The sequence below is a fragment of the Leptonychotes weddellii genome, chromosome 4 (genome assembly GCF_054177405.1).
Source record: "Leptonychotes weddellii isolate Sample4059 chromosome 4, ASM5417740v2, whole genome shotgun sequence".
NCBI lineage: Eukaryota > Metazoa > Chordata > Mammalia > Carnivora > Phocidae > Leptonychotes > Leptonychotes weddellii.
Window position 1 is genome coordinate 150,016,477 of NC_138372.1, and position 19,802 is coordinate 150,036,278.

General features: G+C 36.2%; 1 protein-coding gene across 6 annotated transcripts in view; it reads right to left on the bottom strand.

The window, feature by feature from the left end:
* The window catches only part of TRPS1 (transcriptional repressor GATA binding 1), a 259,064-nt gene that overhangs the window by 204,532 nt on the left and 34,730 nt on the right, over window positions 1–19,802 (bottom strand). For 2 of the 6 annotated variants that reach the window (XM_081816414.1, XM_081816415.1), the window contains exons 2-3: window positions 9,379–9,536; window positions 5,216–6,144 (exon numbers count right to left, since the gene is read on the bottom strand). In XM_081816414.1, coding sequence (XP_081672540.1) covers window positions 5,216–6,144; window positions 9,379–9,415 — 966 coding nt within the window. In that variant the 5' untranslated portion in view covers window positions 9,416–9,536. Of the gene's footprint in view, window positions 1–5,215; window positions 6,145–9,378; window positions 9,537–11,618; window positions 12,148–15,139; window positions 15,607–19,802 lie in introns of those variants that run through there. The other 4 variants (XM_081816418.1, XM_081816417.1, XM_081816419.1 and 1 more) reach the window with 4 other exon arrangements.

The following is a 19,802-nucleotide window of genomic DNA, read 5'->3' on the forward strand; positions in this document are numbered from 1 at the left end:
AAAAAAAAGATGGACATAATAGTAATGTCTACTTCAAGGGTTTTTATGAAGAGAAGTTAACTAGTACACGTACAGAGCTTAGATCTACCTATGCACATAGGAAATCCTTAATAAATATTAGCTGCTATCAGAAGTGAATCCAAAATTGGAAGAAAATCCCAAAAGACATGTACAATTTTGATTATATAAGCTACAGATGAAAAATAGTAGGGATCAAATTACAAGTAATACAGAAAAATAAATTTTACATTTGACTTCCAATTTAAATAAAGGTCTTTTCTGATATTCTGAAAATGCCCAACATTTACTTCAAACTTTAAAACCATATGATGAAGAAACCAAGAGGTCGGTGGTCTAATGATTCTCAGAAACAGACCCCATGAAGGAAATCAGAAAATGAAAGGGAACTGCTCCCTCCAAACTTTCCTGGGGTGAGACACTGCTTATGGATCCGTGTTTCCAACAGCTGCATGTATGCTGTAATTATGATGACCCAAGAAACAGAATGCACTGACTAATCCACTGACTTGATATGGTTAGCAGGGCAGGCCATTTGAGGATAATTTTTTTAGCTTTTTAAAACATTTTTATTAAGAGTTAAGTAATGTTAAATTTGATTATATGCACTAATAACCATGATTTCTTCTTCTAAACATTCTGCCTAGAGAGAGATACGGATATTCAAGAAAGTGATACATGTTCTTTAAAGGATAGCAGGTAAGCCAAAAATTAGAGAGAGGTCGACATTTATCACACTGACCCTCATGGAGCAACAACAGATGGAGACTTAACCAACAGGCAGGCAGTGAAGATGGTCAAAGTATTCTACTCCACTGGGGTGGGTAACACTGTCCAGCTGGGTCATCTCCATGATGAACATGACCGACCTGGTAAATGCCAGAACTTTGCTTTGCTTGATGGCCTTAGGGTGAGCATATGTTTTATTTTGCACACTTTATTACCTGTTAAAGAGACACAGACCTGAAAGCTGGTATGGCTTCATATGACAAACATTCTGTACTCTATAGACAGTCTGAAGTGATTAAAGTCTCATTCACTAGTTGTCCTAAAGTGCAATTGTTCTCCACTCAGAAAAACAAAGAAACAGAACCTGCTAAGATCTACAACTTCCCTCCTCCTCCAGATCAAAGGAAACTCCAAGGCAAAAAAATAAATATTTGGAAGTAAAATTCAGGAAAAGTCAAAATAAACCAAAATGAGATTAATGTTCTCTGATTTTTTTTTTTTTTTCCCCAAACCAAGCTGTTAACCCCCTGTTCAATTGAATGTACTGGCATATGTTAAGGATCTATAAAGCTCATAAGAGTTAAATATGTTGAAAATACAAATACAAAGGATGACTTCCTATCTCTAAAATCTGTTCTTCCTGCTCCTAATGTGACACATTGTGCAACTCCAATAAAAATATTTACAGAACAGAAATGTAATGCTCCCAGCTCAAACACAAGACAGTAACTGGTAAGTGAATAGTGAGATTTTTCTATTAACCTTCAAATTTCATGAAAGGCCAAAATAAATTTAAGAGCTGGAATCCCATAGCTATGGGAGTCCTGAATAATGCCGAGTGACAGAAAAGGTATACTAATATGGAAAGGCGACATGGACATCGTGAGCATTTATAAACGTGGTATACGTTAAACACTTTCCCGTGGGAAGCACATCTTGACAGGGCTCCGACTTTTATAACCTGATCTAAGGGCTCAGAGCTCCCCCATAAAGATGACGCAAATGCCCTAATGCACAGCACATTAAGGCCTAATGAAACAGCAAGGTTGGTGTTTAACAACTCAGGCCTCCATTCAGCAATGCTTTAAATATAAGCATAATAAAGCAGATTAAAAAGAAAGAAGCTGTAATTACTTTTTGAAGAGCTCAACCTCTCGTCCTATTATTGGTCTATACGTGAGCCTCAAAGTCTGCATGCTGGCAATAAAAATTACATGAAGGGCTTCCCAATCATGTCACATCTATTATTTTAAAAAATGTAAGCATAACAATTGATAAAACATGCAGATCACATTTAAAAATTGAGAAACTAACATCCCGGTAGAGTCAAATAGCTCTAAGCTAGCCATTGTATCTTTTTTTGTTTTTCTTGCTAAAGAATTGACATCCTTCTGATTTCAGGGCTGGGCATGCTACCTCAAGGTATGGTGGGGGGGTGGGGGGCGTTTGAGTTCAACACACAGGGAAGGAACACTGTCCTGGTTTTATGATGCCCCCTTTAAAGTGACCTCCATTATCCAACTGGGGCTCTATCTAACTCTGTAGTATAAAGAAACCTTGTTATTTGACACTATTTTTTTAGAAATACCTAATTCTTTGACTTCCTTATTTGTAATAAAATTTACACAGAAGTGAATATTGTCAGCACAAGTATGTCTAAACTTCCAATTATTCCCACAAATACATGTCAAATAATCTGGACTTGGAACTGGAAATCTTAACATTTGTTTAAATTATTTCTTTTTCCCAACTGTCTATCTCATGTTTGTAACCAAGTCAGTTCAAATTATTTAAAACCATCCATGTCGAACCAAAATATAGATCAAAGCCACAGAGTTCTTAAGTCCTCTCCTTCTGGCTTCTGTTTCTTCTTTCTTGGCCTAAAATGTCATAAATCTATCATTAACCAACAACTGTCCTGAATATTTAAAAAAAAAAAAAAGCCAGTTTAATTGAAAAAGATTAATGAATTGGTCATCTAATACTTCAATTAGCTTAAATTACAGATTTATATAAATAATTCCTGAAATAGTCTGACTGATTACTGGGCTGTAATACTCATATTTACCAACATCATTTTATCAGAATACACACAGCCATTAACTTCCTACAAATCTGACAGAACCGCGTTAAAGAAATTCTATAGTCAGCATTTTCTCCTGCACAGCCTTTAGTCCCCACACAGTTCAAGAGCCAAGGAAAGAAAGCTCTCACATGGCATTTCAGCACAAACATGTGTGGGTAAAAAGGGGAATTTCAGATGTGCTTTTATTCAGCTTATGCATACGGGGAAGCCGCTCACCATTTATTTCAGCATAAAAATATTAGTAAGTTACTTATCTTCAGACATGTTTCTGCACCAACATCTAGTGTATGGGCAAAATACTTAAGATCAGCATTTGGCCCAAAAGTATCTTTAGTGCTCTATTCCTAAATCGAACAAAGTTAACTCTCTTTAGGCTCATTTCTAGATCCAATTGTTTCTTTGAAATAATCATCTGCTTTTTTCCACAGACTGCTTTTTTCTATTTTTAGCCCTATTATTTCTCTGAAAAAAAAAATTGATCTTAACAAGATTATCTTCCTGCTTGCTTTTTCCTACCACTTTCTGTCTTCTTTACTACAGCACTTGGTAGACAGCATAGTCTAGGATCAGCTGTTTTATTTCTCCTTCTATTAGTTCAAACTCAGAGAGCTCACACATCTGTTTTATTTCTAAAATCTCTGCCCAGGAAAAGTGTCCAGCTCATTCTACCCAAACATAAACTTTACTATAAATAACTAAGAACCTAACAAATAACTGTTTGGGGGAAATGGAAGTGTGTTTAAAAAATCTGAATTCTTCCAAATCATCGGCCTCAGTAATCTCGATTTTAGAGCCTTCCTGACAGCGCAGATCAGCTTCCCTCAGAAGTTGTCCCCAGAGTGAACAAACTGAAACTCCTGCCGGAAATCCAGGTATTAACATCATATTACTTGCTAATTATAAAACACCATTTCACATACTGACATTATTCACTTCTAGCCCTTTTATCTAAAACACGTATTTGCGTTCCAATCATGGTTTGACAGCAGAGTGTATCTGACATAAGACAGTGAAATGATCTTTAATAAGACAGCAGTTCAAAGCATGCAGCTTTCATGCATAATAACTATGTTGGCTTAATCTGCTGCTCCACAGAAATAATTCTATTTGTGGAAATTCACAAAGTAAGACGGAATTTTTAAGAGAGGTCTACAAAGATGAAACTGGCTTTTTAAGAGTTCTTTCTATCTCCCTTAAAGTGATAAGATTGCTGTTCTGACATTTTTAAAGGCTTGGAAATTTCTCTTCTGATTCTTTTTACAAGGACTGCAAAATATGTTCCCTACCTGTTATTTACAATTCCTTTGCCTGCCTTTCTTAATTGACACCAGGTCAATAGAGAGGTCTAAAGCAAATGTGCCAGAGCTATTGAGTTGATCAAAATGACTGATATTTTAAGGGATTGAGGAGGTCAAGTAAGAATGATGTAATTTCATTAGTTCCCTGGTACTTCTTCTAATCATTCCTAAAGAAGGTTAATATTACACCTAATATGTTTTGAAATCCACTGGCCGAATAATACAATAAAAATCTACAGACTAAAACAGAAACTAATACACTTTCTCAAGCTGAGCATGAGCTTCGACTATGCTAAAATTGCCAAAATGAAATGAATACATTTCTTTAGAGTCAGTTCTGCATTTCATTCTATTTGAAATGGTAGATTTTTTTTTTCATTTCACATATGCCATAAACTAAAGACAGAAGAGTAGATCAAAAAGGTATGCCACTTTTAATAAAACCAGAAATCTAAATTACTGCTAAATGCTTTCATAAATTACTATTTTCCTTAAATGCAGAAAAGAATGCTTTATTGTCCCTATAATCAATATAAACTTTTATTTCCAAATTTTCATTTGCAATTATGTTCCTTTTTCTGGAGTATACCTCTGCAACTGTCAATATGACCCAAATCTAGTCCAATTGGATTGACATTGAGTATAAAAACCAAATCCTAATGCCAGACACAGGGAAGATCCTCATTGAAGGAAAGATGATAGTGAAAGATTTCTAATCCAAAACTAGAACAAAGCATAAACTACCATCATGTGGAACCATAAAGATTAGTGGCATTTTTGGAAGACTGGGAAAACATCAAATTACCATGAAATATTTCCAGAAATACGAAGCCTAGCTAATCCCATGAAAAGACTTTTCCCAACCTAATAGAAATACTGAGATTATTTTCCATGATAAGAGATGAAAGACACCTCTGGATACACATTTGCCTAAAACAGCTATGGAATGTGTCCATCTGTCCTGCTGAATCTAGCAGGCCACCCCTTTGGTATCGGGAGCTTGATTTTAACACACGTGTACGAATTCACATTTCATTACTACTCGCTTTTTCTATAAGAAGAGATAACAGCACAGAGCACCAACCTGCACATCGTAGGTCCCATTTAGTAAAACAGGCCTTGAAGAATTGATGTCCTGAAGCACACCAGAGAGCACGGAACGGTTGACCTTCTGGAAGTCTTTGGAATGGCTGAACTGCACCATGTTGTGAAGGGCCAAGATTTTGCTGTCCAGCTCAGCATCCTGCCTGGTGCGGTTATGCAGTCCTAAGTGATACTTTCGGAAGTGCTTAATCAGATCTGTGGGGTCATTGCCGTAGTAACCATATCCACAGATATTGCATTTAAAGTCCTGAAGCTCTGGAGACAGAGGTGCCGGGTCTGGGTTGTCATTTACCAGTAAGTCAGTTTTGGATTTATTCAGTCTTACACCCCCATCTGAAGGCACTTGTGGGTTTTTTGAGGCCACTGAAACTGGGCTTGAGCCTTGACAATTGGCTTGACCACTCTGCGCTTGCCCTGTTTCCTCGGTAGCCTTTGGTGACATCTTATGATCTTCCTTTGTCTCCAATGAGTCCCCTGATGGGGTGCAGGCCATATCTTGCGGGTCATCTGCCTCTGCTCTTTGAGGAGACTTCAAGGGCTCACAGACTCCCCCAGCAGCTGGAGATGAGAAAGCCAACATATTTCTATCTGTCACCTCATCATGTGGATGCGAGGGAAGGTTTCCTCCTTTACTGGGGCTTTCATAATTGAAGCCAGCCTTCTCGCTCAGGACTGAGCTTTTTAAGCCCTTCTTGATGCTAGAGGATGGATCTTGGCCATGCAAGCTATGTTCCTCCTTATTATTCAGTTCTGCTGCATCACTCTGATCCGTATTTTCTGACATCTGATCTGCAGAAAATTCTTTGTTCTTTCCAGATACCTTGCTTTCTGTACCTATAGGCTCCAGGGTCTGGCCCTCGCCTTCGCTAGCAACGTTTCTCAGAGGGGGGTTCTTTTTCCGGACCATATCTGTAAAAATGCAAGGAAAAGAACATGCAAGGTTATCTGAAGCTGCAGATATGTGATCTAATTTAGAGCATTTTACTTATTCTATTCAAGGTTTCATAAGGTGCATATAAAAAAACTTCCTCTAGGAAAAAAGTGTTTTAAAAATAGCAAAAAACGGAGACTAAAGCAAATATTTACACTTAGAATTATTTTTGTCATAGAGTGGCTCATTTACTATTTTTAAATGGTTTTATGAATACCAAGATATTGATTATTACTAGCTCTATTTTTCCTATTATTCTTGTCTGCCAAACATTTTTTGCTCACTTTCTTCAGTTATAGTTGATTATATATATATATATATATATATATGCTTATTTATAAACTTTATATAATATATATACACATACTATGTTTATAAAATAGATATACATGTTTATGTTTACAGAATATATATTACATGTTTATTTATATGCTACGTATATATGTATATAAACAACATAAATTGGAACTCAATATTGTTACACACTGTGCAACCAAGATATAAATATAGTTTCAACCAAAATATCCTCATAGTCAAGAAACAGAAACAGCATGTTATAAACAATGTGAAAACTGCCCTATTACTTTCAGGAATGAAGGGTAACAAATGTTTCATCTCTGTCCTACTGATAAATCTCTTTAAGCCCCATTTGGAGACCTTGCCTGAAAGTCAGGAGGAGGACCTGGGACACATCAGAGGGACCAGGCTGGGTGTACTGGGGACTCTATCGAGCATGATGGGGAACCTCACTAAGTCCTGGGTTCTTACGCCCAGCCAGGTGGAGACAGTACCAATCCCACCAGCAGGAGCAGACTGGAAGATGACAGAAGGACAATATTAAATTGAACCATATGACATTGTCATTTGTACCTCAGCATGGCAAAATGTTAGCTTCCCATGGCTCACCTTCACGTGCTAGCTCAACTAGGCCTTTCAAGTTCATGGCATCAATGAGTACAGTCAAAATAAGAGCACTGTGACAAATTCCTCTACCAGAGTCTAATGAATCAGAACTTCGGTATGAGGAGATAAGAAACAATCTGTGTTGTGTCAATAACAAAAAGGCAGTCACAGAGGCTCGAGGGAGAACTGAGGTTCATGGCTCATGTTCCTTAATCCCCCAGCTGAAAAACTGCAAGTGCTGTGTGAGTTGTCACCCAAATGTCGCTTAGGAAAATCCACCTGTGACTGACTAATAAGACAAGGCTTCTTCACTGGCCGACTCTGCCACAGGGGCAGATTTAACATTTAGTTACACCATGATTACCCACGATGTCCTGAGAAAATCCAAATTAATAATAGGTGTCAGTTATTTTCATCTATAACTTCTCACAGGTACTAAGAAGCCACCCTGGCTTTGGATATATGGGTGTACCTTCATTTCCGAAGAGCTGGTCAAGCAAAATTTTTGTAATATGAATCACTGAACCAAGATATTGCCCTCGTTGAGTATAAAGAATTGTTTCCAAGGTCAAAATTCTAAAGTCAAAATAAAGTCATTATTTAGTCAAAACACTAAATAATGTCAAAAAGTGTAACTGTGCTTAAGAAAGTACACTCTCCTTTTTGTATAACAATAACATTAGTCATTAAATATACATAGAATATGTATATGTTCCTCTTGGAACAACAACAACAGTTATAGGATGAAGGACTGAAGTGTCAAGTACAAGTGATGCTCATGTCACCTGCATGACCAAGGCAGGGAGTGGGGAGGGAAAATGGTCTTCACCTTGGTGTCATTACCGTTAGTCCTAAAGTAAACTAAGCTAGGTAACCCTTGTTAAAAAAAAAAAAGGAACACTGGTTAACTTTTTTTTTTTTTTTAACGTTTGCATTTTAATGTCTCATCTGTTGATGTCGACATTTTGGTAGACATCTAGTCCTCTGTCAGAAGTGACAGAACTTGGGGACTTGTACCTACACACAGAAGAGTGCAGGGCAATTTTACTGGTAGTCAACAAAAGGAAAACTAAAAAAGAAAGAAAAAATAATAAAATGGAAGTTTAAGAAATCAGTTATCATTTAAAATACAAAAAATAATAATAAAAAAATATAAGAGCTTGAGTAAAAAAAAGTGCTATTCTTAACTTGGCCTACATTCTAGTGTATAGAGTATCAGCTATTACTACACATAAAACTGTGATGATTTGCTGTAGCACCTCCTGCCTTTCCCTCCTGAATTTCCTGTTTGTTTTTTCTATTACACATGAAGTCTTTAGTAACCATTGCAATTTAATCTTTTCTTGGACAAATACTGAATAACCATACCATTTGTATTTCAACATTTTCTCCTCACTGTAAGTTAACCCTAACGATAGTGCCACCAAAATGAAATAAGTAAGGTTACACAGAAAAAAACAAAAATCTATATGAAAGGCAGGATCCATAAGGAAATGAAAATGAAATAATCCAACTCATTAAGATTACCCTTCCATTAAAGTGAAGAGAAAATGGTTTCTGCCCATATATTAATGTCAAGGTGATTAGAAAAACAGCAACATTTTACAGAGCAAGGAACTAAGATAAAATACTTAAAAGTGAATAGACATAAATACGTTAATATTGAAAAATGTAACTTGTTTTTCAGAACAAAAAGAATTAGAACTTGCTGATTTACTGTTATCATGCAGAAAAGTAATAGGTCATAGTTTAAAAGGTACTGAAGCAGCAACTAAAGCAACTAAGAGAAAATACGATTAAATTATCATCCTTTCAAATTTCAGTTCCCTCTTCCACCAAGAACAGACCTTTAGAACCCATATGACTCACTGACTCCTTATACTGAATAGAGCCCTTAAAAATATACATCGCAAAGAATGTCAAACTGCTAAAACTTCAAAGAAGTATCAGAAAGGTCATTTGTGTTTTCTTTTTTGTTGTGGGTGGAAGGGGCATGTTCTTTTTAGTTTCTTTAAAAAAAATCATGGTTAATTTAGTTGACTATACTTTGAAGTAGTTATAGAAAAATAATTTTTTACAGGAATTATATCACCATAATTTTTCAGAATGACATATTATGTAAATATAAGCACATTTGCAATACTTCTAAGTGGAAGAAACTCCCCTAACCAGTCATAAGTTAGATATCGTAAGGCTATAGCCACCCTCAAGTTATTATCTTTAAGACAAATAACAGATTGCACGATGTTTTACTGTGTGCCAAGAACTTTTCCAGTTAAGATTTTCACTTGAAAAAATAGATCACATACTTGTAAAATCATACCCAGCATTGACTTCATAAGGCATGTGGCTTTAGAGTGCTTTTTACAATTATTAATTCTATTAGTCAACTAGCAGGAGGCTAATGCAATTGTCTTAGAAGACGCTCTGAAGACACAGAAGACATTTTGAGAGCTGATCTGTACATCTGCAAAACAAAACAAAACAAAATATTTCCTTCCTAAATGATGTAAATATGCTTTAACGTATCACACCTAAAATACATTAATATGCCAGCACCACAGGCTGCTTCAAAGATACCTAATAAATGCATGAGCAAACCTTGAGCAAGTTCTTCCCCCACCCTGGGTTTTAATAAAACAGCAGGAAAAGGAGGAACGTGATATAAAAGATTACAGAAGTCATTTTCACAACAGACTGTGATGTATGATTTAACCTCTAAAACTCCCAAACCTTAAGGACCAGAATACTTACCTACACTGGGGTGGGGATAGATAATCTTAATTAGTAAACGTGGAGGGGACATGCTTCTGGAAAAGATACCAGGTGTACCTACTGATATTATACAGTCACAGCTGAAGACAAGAAGTGGTACGCATTGCAAATCTCTTCCAAACTCACATCAGCAGTGTATTTACCATGTGGCTGAGAAAGGAACTATTGCAATGCCATCAAGAATTGGGATCTGTGTAAGCCTTCCCAACAGTTACAGAAACATTACACACCGTAACACGGGCTATCTTTTTAGCTAGTTTTACTAATCTTCTATTTTCGCTCTTGACAAATAACTTCATAAAACTGTGATTGAACCAGCTTTCAACCCTCATTATCCCATCATCTTTATTATCTGAATGAAATTATCAAGGCAGGGGCTCAGCTGGTTAAGCATCTACCTTAGGCTCAGGTCCTGGAATCAAGCCCTGCCTTGCTTGCCCTGCTCAGCGGGGAATCTACTTCTCCCTCTCCCTCTGCCTCTACCTACCTCTCCCCCTGCTCGTGCTCTCTCTTGCTTGCTCTCTCAAATAAATAAATTTAAAAAAAAAGAAATTATCAAGGCAGATACTGCAATAATGGTCATAAAACAATTAGATAATCGCATCAAGGAGTGTTTTGACAACTCTATTTGAAAACGTCTTTATTCAACTATATAATAACAATATCCCTCATACTGACTACCAAAAAAGAGTTCAAGGGCGCCTGGGTGGCTCAGTTGGTTAAGCAACTGCCTTCGGCTCAGGTCATGATCCTGGAGTCCCGGGATCGAGTCCCGCATCGGGCTCCCTGCTTGGCAGGGAGTCTGCTTCTCCCTCTGGCCTCCCCCCTCTCATGTGCTCTCTCTCATTCTCTCTGTCTCAAATAAATAAATAAAATCTTTAAAAAAAAAAAAGAGTTCAAAATGCCAGTTTACAGTAGGTCCATTATAAACAATCATTTGGATAATGGGGCTAAAAGTGAAGTGGATAAGAAGGAACTGAAGAATCTAAATGAGAGCTACAAGACTCAAAATTGCTAACTTTAGTCCTCTGTTCAATTCTGAGATAAAAAACTGACCTGGGAGGTGGAGGGGGATGAGGTGGAGATGGTGAGGGTCCCAAGTTTACATCATTCCCCACCTATACAAATACATAATGCTCCTCTCACAGCAGACACAATGTGAATACATACTATGTGTCAAGATACTTCAGCAAGGTAAAACATGCTTAGCTTCCTAAAAATGCACTATTTATATTTATTTTCATTACTGAGATGTAAGACATTCTATTTGCAAAAGTCCAAATTTCTAAATTATTTCCTCCTAAATTAAAACAAATATAAAGGCTTTCTTTGTATTTCTTAGTTAAAAAAAAACTGTTTGTTATAAGAAACAGTAGGATACTGTATTATTTCTACATTATAGTATCAGACAGTGGAAATAATCAGCATTAAAGCTTAAAAAAATCATTCTGGTAAGTCTTTTATCTTACTGATTAAAATGCTTACATATATAAAAAAAATCCTTTTTCTATAGAAGACTGTGACTCATGTTCTCAGAATGGCATCTTCACAGCAAAAGGAATCTGAGTTTTCTATTAATACCTAGATACTTTGAATTAACCATTAATGATTTAGTCTTATTTCATATGTATGTATAAGTACATATACATACATAATACATACATTTATGAAATACTTGCTCCAAAGAGTTTTGCAGTAGGTAATCAAACGAATTACTCAATCAAAGAAATCAACTATTACAGTAATTTAAAAAGAGAGCTGAGATCACACATACATCCAGTGCCAGTGCAGATTAGAACAAGAATTTATTTCCATTAGATCAGAAACTCCTTGAAGGTAAGAGATATAAATTCCTATGTTCTCTGTAGCATCGTGACCCTAAACAAAGGAAGGAAGAATGGTACAGTAATCACATGTCCAGTTTCTGAACCTGATTCCAATCAGTGGCTGATGTAATCAAGGGCAAGCCCCCTGACTTCTCTGAGCCTCTGTTCTTACTCATATGAGAGAATTGTAATAAATGATTTCTAAACTTCCTCGAACCTCTAAGATTCTATAATGGTTCTGGTTAATGGCTTAGGCACTATAATTTTACCTAAGAAAAACTTTATCCAATTTCCCTAAAAGACTATAAAATATGAAACCATCAGTAACTAAGGAAGGCATAAATACCACTGAGGTTTACCATTCACTCAGTTACTCATTTCCTCCAACATTCATTCATTCATTCAATAAATGTATACCCAGCATAAGTATGTGCCAAACATCTAGTAAGATGACTGTAGTTTTACCATTAGTCATTCATTTAAGAGAGAAGAAGGATATCTTTAAAAAGCAAAAAAAAATATTATAAGGGACCCTTCTTTCTCAAAAAAATTAAAGCCTTGGAGGATCTTTCCAAAAACCATTTCAAATGAGTGCACTTCCAATTGACTGACTCCTTCTCTAGATAGATAGATAGATAGATAGATAGATAGATAGATAGATAGAAAGAAAGAAAGAAAGAAAGAAAGAAAGAAAGAAAGAAAGAACCTCAGCAAGACTGAAATGTTAAGGGAGAAAGACTTTATAATTTAAGCTCAGTCTCAAATCCTGCTGAGTATGATTTTTATTATAAGTAGCAGTTCTTGTCATCATAATATATAATACCAGATGACATTCTCTTCTTGTTTTTCCAGATAATAAAACTTTCAAGTGTTTGAAATCAAAGCTTAACACAAAAGAAAAGACATGGTAGTCTTCTCCTTAATATATGATTCTTCTGTGCTTGTTTGTATCAACAACCTAGGAGTACCGAGTTATTAATTACACATTTCATGTAGGTTTTATTAAAAAAATTAAGAAGAAAGAAAAAAATAGTAAATTGTTTCTTTTGATCAAAAGTCCCCCACAAAGAATTTAAAGAATTAAGCAAGTGATAGCAAAATAAAAGGAAGGTCAAGTTTGGGGCCTATAGCAAACTAGATAGCTTCCATATGAACAACATATAAAGTTCAGTTTTAAAGAACATATGTGTTTGCTCATTGGTTTAAAAAAAAAAGAAAAAACCTTGAATCCTGTCTACTCCATATATACAGATCAAAATCAGATTGCTTAAGTGAACTATAAAATGCAAGAGAACATTGTTTATCCAAATCATAAACCCAAGAATTGCTGAAGGAGTTTAAATGTTTCTGTTTCTTCAGATTCCAGAGCAATACTTCAATGGTAGATCGCTTTTTTTGTAAACTGCTTCAAACTTCATAAACCCAATGTCAGATCCTGTTCTTTGCTATCCATGTCTATTTAATTTGCTCTCTCTGAATTGATTGTTCCTGAATCTTTAAAGGTATTTTTGGATATCTTAAACCCTGCTGAGATTTAAATGTCATCACCTTCAAACAACTTCCATCAAATAAATCTCTTATTAATTCACATCAAATTAATCCAAAATGATCACTTCTATTAACATATGCTTCAGAGCACAAAGCCCATTAATAGTCATCTGGACACGAGAAATAACCCAAGACTCTCTGAGATAAAATGTACATTATTTAGATATCCTCTTTCAAAGAGTTTTGATGTTGGCCCAAACATATTTTATTAGCCTTTTATTTCATCAAGCTATGCTCTCTATATTTCAAATATTTCATTTCAAATGTACCAGTCTAGGTAAAAAGAGATGGTCTGGTAAGTAAGTAATCATGTCAGATTTGCCAAAATGAGTCTCCATATATCCATACACATCTTAGAGAATTTCGTTAACCATTTTTACTTTTATATGAAAATTAGAAAACTGTTTTTTGCCTTTAAAAACTTTATGCTAGAAGTCTATTTGAAACTGTAGAAGGGGCACATGGGTGGCTTAGTTGGTTAAGTGTCAATGCTTGATCCCGCTCAGGTCATGATCTCAGGGTCGTGAGATTGAGCCGAGCACTGGGCTCCATGCTCAGCAGGGAGTCTGCTTGAGATTCTCTCTCTCCCTCTCCTCTCTGCCCCTCTCCCCCTCAAAAATAAATAAATCTTTAAAAAAAAACCCGTAGAATATATGTGAAAAAAATGAAGCACACACCTATTTCCCTAATTAAGGCAACAAAAATAAAGCAAGTATCCATCATGAGTTATCAAAAGGAAAGGGAAATTGATTATTTTTGCTTTCATAACAGGTGAGAGGCAAATGTATTACAAACTCTGCTTTGAATAAGATCACAATTTCACTAAGCAAATTAAGAAACGTTATCATTTGTTTCCTCACACGTATGTCATGTTTCCTTTTGTTTTCTTTCCTCTCAAGGGAAAAATAAAAAAATTAAAATAACGTACAATGACAACTGTTGGTTCAAACAGGCCAGTATGACTTTGCATGTGTGCACGGGCCAGACGTAACTTCATCCCTCTTCTTTGTTAAACTTAGACTATTTCACCTGGTTGATGGGCAAAGAGCCAAACATAGCACGTTAAGTTCAAAAAGAAGAGCTCATGGAAAAGTACAAATGCATCTATTTATCTTGATGGTTATGATAGGAATTGACATTTTATTTGTATGTAAATTAGATTTCCACGGATAACAAAAATAATGAGTGTTAAGATTTGTAGGAATGCCTTTAACTTTCTTTCCAGCATTTGCCAAAAAACATCTTTGTACATTAAAGGTAGTTTAATTTTAGTATATTGATGTTGCTTTGTCTGTCTTCCACTCTGTTATTCAATAGAAAAGAAAATCTCAATTATTAACTCAATCCAGCAATATAACTGGATAACATCTGTCTCAGATCTCCCATAAGAAATCTGTGTCAATCCCTGCCAATCCATTCGGTAAATTAACATGCATATACAGTATAGTGGAGTTAATAAATGCATACCATGAAGATTCAGTAAGAATGCTCACTGTCTTCCAGGCATTGATCAGCTGAGTTTATTAGGCAAAGTTTTTGTTAATTTTTTTAAGAGTGCCATTCTAGATCCAAGATTAAAACAAATACCATGAAGGCATATTGAGAGCTTATACTAGTCCTGTGTGTATATACAGATATATACACACACAGAGAGAGAAAACATATACATGTGTGTTAAATATAAATTTAACACAATGTAGTATTCAACATATATGTTACATATAACATGTGTGCGTTAAATATGTATGTTAAATAGCCAAAGTGAAGGAAAGTAAGTTTTATAGTATACCTATAGTATAGTAGAAATTATTGCTCATGTATATTGTATCATATACAATAGGTCTTGCTCACAAAACCAGTAACTTGCAAACCACTCTGCTCATCTCCAAGATACCACAGGAAACAGCTCAAAAGGCCTCACCCATCCGAGGACAGCAGTCCAAACAGCAAGCAGGGATGTCCAATGGGAAAGGCACAAATATCATGAGGAATCAGCAAATGTACACAGGCTATGAAAGGGTATTAGAAGTAAGTTCAGAGGACAATTGTATATATAAGTTCCAAGAGATCAGGGATCTTTGTTCTATATGTATTATTAAAAGTCCATTTAAACTAGTAAACAGTACTGATGGATGTTTTCCACAATGTGTAATGAATACATACTAATAACATTAAATGTGGTTAAAATACCAACCTAGTCGGTGCTGACTGCTTCATGTAACCAACTCGGTATCATTTTTCCTTTCTGATAAAAATATATTATATTCACACACAGGTTGGAATCATTTTTCTCTTTTGTTAAGTATATTGAATGTTTCCACAGAAAGATGATTTTTTAAAATTCTACACTTGAAAGCAACTTCTGATAGAATAGGTTAAACCACTTTTTCTTGACTCCTAGAATAAGAAAAGTTTTCTGTATGAAAAAGAAGAGGGGGGGGCGCCTGGGTGGCTCAGTTGGTTAAGCAACTGCCTTCGGCTCAGGTCATGATCCCAGGGTCCTGGGATCGAGTCCCGCATCGGGCTCCCTGCCCTGCGGGGAGCCTGCTTCTCCCTCTCCCACTCCCCCTGCTTGTGTTCCCTCTCTCGCTGTGTCTCTCTCTGTCAAATAAGTAAATAAAATCTTTAAAAAAAAAAAGAAAAAGAAGAGGGCACCTGGATGGCTGAGTCGTTAGGCGTCTGCCTTCGGCTCGGGTCATGATCTCAGGGTCCTGGGATTGAGCCCCGCATCGGGCTCCCTGTTCAGCGGGAAGCCTGCTTCTCCCTCTCCCACTCCCCATAATTGTGTTCCTGCTCTCGCTCTCTCTTTCTCTGTCAAATAAATAAAATCTTTAAAAAAAGAAAAAAGAGGACATACACACATAATCCCTTCATAATTTGGATAGATAACAGGCTCAGAAACCTTCAGCTATAAGAACTTCTTTTTGAATAAACCATTATTTCAGGACATTCTTCCTATGCTCACCACCCCCCCCAACCCAAGTTTAGCTAGGCCCTGTCTAGGATTTTATTATAGTCACTGTTTAAGCATAGATGATAAATTCAAGAATTTTCTCTATGTTCTTCCCATGATATTAGTTTCAAAAAAAGAAATGTAAGGAGGTTCCTTGGTCAAATTAAGTTTAGTGGAAACTGTATACTTTATATACCCTCTTCAGAGATCCACTTTGTACATTAGCAATTACAGCTCTGAAAAGTCCTAGGGGTTGTGGAGTGGTGGCGTCTGTTCAATTTGGATTGGAATGTCCCAATCTCATTTGGCTTTATCTCACATAATGCCATTTACCAACAAAACTAATGTATTGTGTGCACAGAGTGGGAGATGCTGCTCTAGACAGTAATGTTCAAAGAAGAAAATGACTGACTTCAAAACATATATAATATTTTTTAAACAAAACAGTATTTCTTCATTAACTTGTCAAGAAAACTAAAATGCTTTGATCTGAAGTGGATCATTTTGAAGGGTTTGTTTTTGTTTCTGGTTTGGGTTTTTTTTTTTTTTTAAGATTTTATTTATTTATCTGACAGAGAGAGACACAGCGAGAGAGGGAACACAAGCAGGGGGAGTGGGAGAGGGAGAAGCAGGCTTCCCGCCGAACAGGGAGCCCGATGCGGGGCTCGATCCCAGGACCCTGGGACCATGACCTGAGCCGAAGGCAGGCACTTAACAACTGAGCCACCCAGGCACCTCTGGTTTGTTTTTGTTGTTTTTTTTTTCTCCCCAGCATGGCTAGCAACATTAAAAGAAGATCAGGATCCATTATCACGGAAGATTTAGAATCAGTATTTTAAAAGACTGTATAATGGCAGAGGATTACAGCCATGACAGAACACTGAGTGAAAAAGGCAGAAGATAAACATCTATGTACAATATGATCTCAGATGTCCAAATTACATATGCATCAACACAGATGGGTAGGAGCCCAATGTTATCTCTGAGCTAAATAGTTTATACAGCTACCACTGCATAAAGAAGTCCTAATTTTTTTTCAGGTATTATTTCTAACGTTTACTAAGGTGATCTACTTAACACACTGTACTCTGTATACTAGATTTGTGTCATTCATTTATAATAACCAGTTTTATCTGAACCAAATTTGGTCAGGAACCAAAATACGGCAAAGAGTTTCATGGAATATGGCATGCAGAAAGAGGTTAGAGAGAGACCCAGGACTGAGCTAAGTTCATACTCAATGACTTACAGATACCTGGGAGAACATGTCTAGCCCACATCCTCCTCTCAGGTTATTAGTAAATCCCATTCCTCCCAACTCAGTTCAGTCTCCACCTGCAGACGCATGTGTACCCATAATAAAAGACAGAAAGCCAATGCCCAGGCCACAGTCAATAAATATGTGTTCAGGGTGGACCCACTCTATGACTGCATTCTTTTATAGTATACCTTAAGGTTAGTCTGGCTTAATGGTTCTAGGCAGGGTAGAAGAAGAGAAATTAAGTATACAGAGCTTCCCTATCTCACTCTTACAAATCCCAGGCTCTTGCTTTATGGGCTTTAGGATTTTGTTTTATGGTTACTGCAACCCCCCACCTCCAAATATTAAAACAAAAGATTCAAAATAAATTTATAATAAAACCAGGCTAGGTTAGATGCCAGAGTAAATCTGAAACAGGGAAATAATTATAAGTTAATTTTAAATCCACAGCCAACATGGTGGTGAGGTCACACTGAGGTCTGAGTCTGAGAGGATGACCATATATCCAGGTTACGCCTGGGCCCCACAGCTCCTACATTACACAGTCACCAAAAGAGAAAGAATAGTGATTTGATGTATGTGTGGGGCTGTAGAATTAGTGAAGGCAAAAATTAGACTCACTCACGAAATATTTTGTATAGGTAATCTAGTCAATCTTCAAATTCAAGTTCAATATAAACTCAAGAGTCCATCCAAACACACACAAACATACACACACACACCTTTAGAAAAGATTTTCACCACCTGCACCCGAATTAGTAATTTCTTTTCTCCATCAATCTTGTTGTGGACACCTGTCATAACAGAGTAAGGGAAAAATATAGATATAATTCCATATTCAGGTGTTTTACAAATAGTTCCTTCAAAATCTAACTGAATGTTGAAAGAAATCAAAAGTCAGAACTAGACCTTTTTTTTAAGGCTCACAATCGTGAATGTTGATGTATACAATAACCTGAATTTTTAGTTAATAACAAAAATGTATTATATTATTGATAACAAGAATCAGGCACTGTGGCCAAGAGTATATTACATCATTTGATTTTCACTTTTTATTAATAATTCTTTAAGTAAGATACTATTGTTTTCACATTTTACACATGAAGCAACTAAGATTTAGAAAAGTCAAATCACTTGCTTGGGTCATAGACCTAGCACATGAAGAACTGGGTCTAAAAAAGTCAAAAGCCTTGCTAGACCACTTGGTTTCCCATTATATTTCTCATAAACTCTTTAGTGTTTTAATGAACAACAGCTGGGCAATGCATTTATAGATACAAAAGTGACGGCACTGGGACGCCTGGGTGGCTCAGTCAGTTAAGCATCTGCCTTTGGCTCAGGTCATGATCTTGGGGTCCTGGGATCGAGCCCCGCATTGGGCTCCTTGCTCAGCGGGAAGCTTGCTTCTCCCTCTCCCCCGTTCGTGTTCTCTCTCTCTCGCTCACTCGCTATCTCTCTCTCTCAAATAAATAAATAAATAAAATCTTAAAAAAAAAAAGTGACAGCACTTTAAGAAACTAGAGAACACTCTAAAAGATACCACTTTATAAAGATGGCCATCAAATGTATATATAGTTGTATCAAGTGAATATGCAGTCTTCCCAGCAATCTTACGGACTACTCGGTTATCCTAACTTTTGGATTTGCTTCAAACACCTAGCACATCACTAAAGGTAATAAATTATGCAAGACTGCAAATGGGTTTACTTCTACAAAGCCCTCTACAATTTCCACAAGCAAAAGTGAGTCTTTTCCACTACCACCCATGCCAATTATTGTGTATCTCCTTTTAAGGTACATGCCACATCACACTGTAACTATGTGTTTATGTTTCAGATACCCCACTAGGTTATGAAGTCCTCCAGACCAGAAAATATCTTTACTAATATTATTAATGTTAATAATGTTAATAAGTAATAACAAAATGTTAATTAACAATATTAATATAATGTATATCCATTCATATGTGTGATTATTTTAATCAAAATACTGATATATAATTCATATATTTTAATCAAAATATATAATTCATATATTTAAATATCTCTATGTTATCAAAAATTCTCAAGCTTTTCCCAAGTGCAAAACATCTAAGGCTAGAACACATTTCCATCATTAACAATGGCACAGTATGATCATGATTACTGGAGGAAATAAAGCAGCATATTGGCGCAGGGGACATGAGTTTTTAAAAAGCCACGTGATACTAATATGGCCCCCCCCCCCCCCACTGAGACTAGTCTACTACAGAGTAAGCACTCACCAAAGTTCTTATGGATAGATGCGATGTTAGCACACTTAAAAATTTCTGCATATTGCTTATCTCATTAAGGAAGACCAGAATCTCGTGACATTAAATAGGCTTGTGAG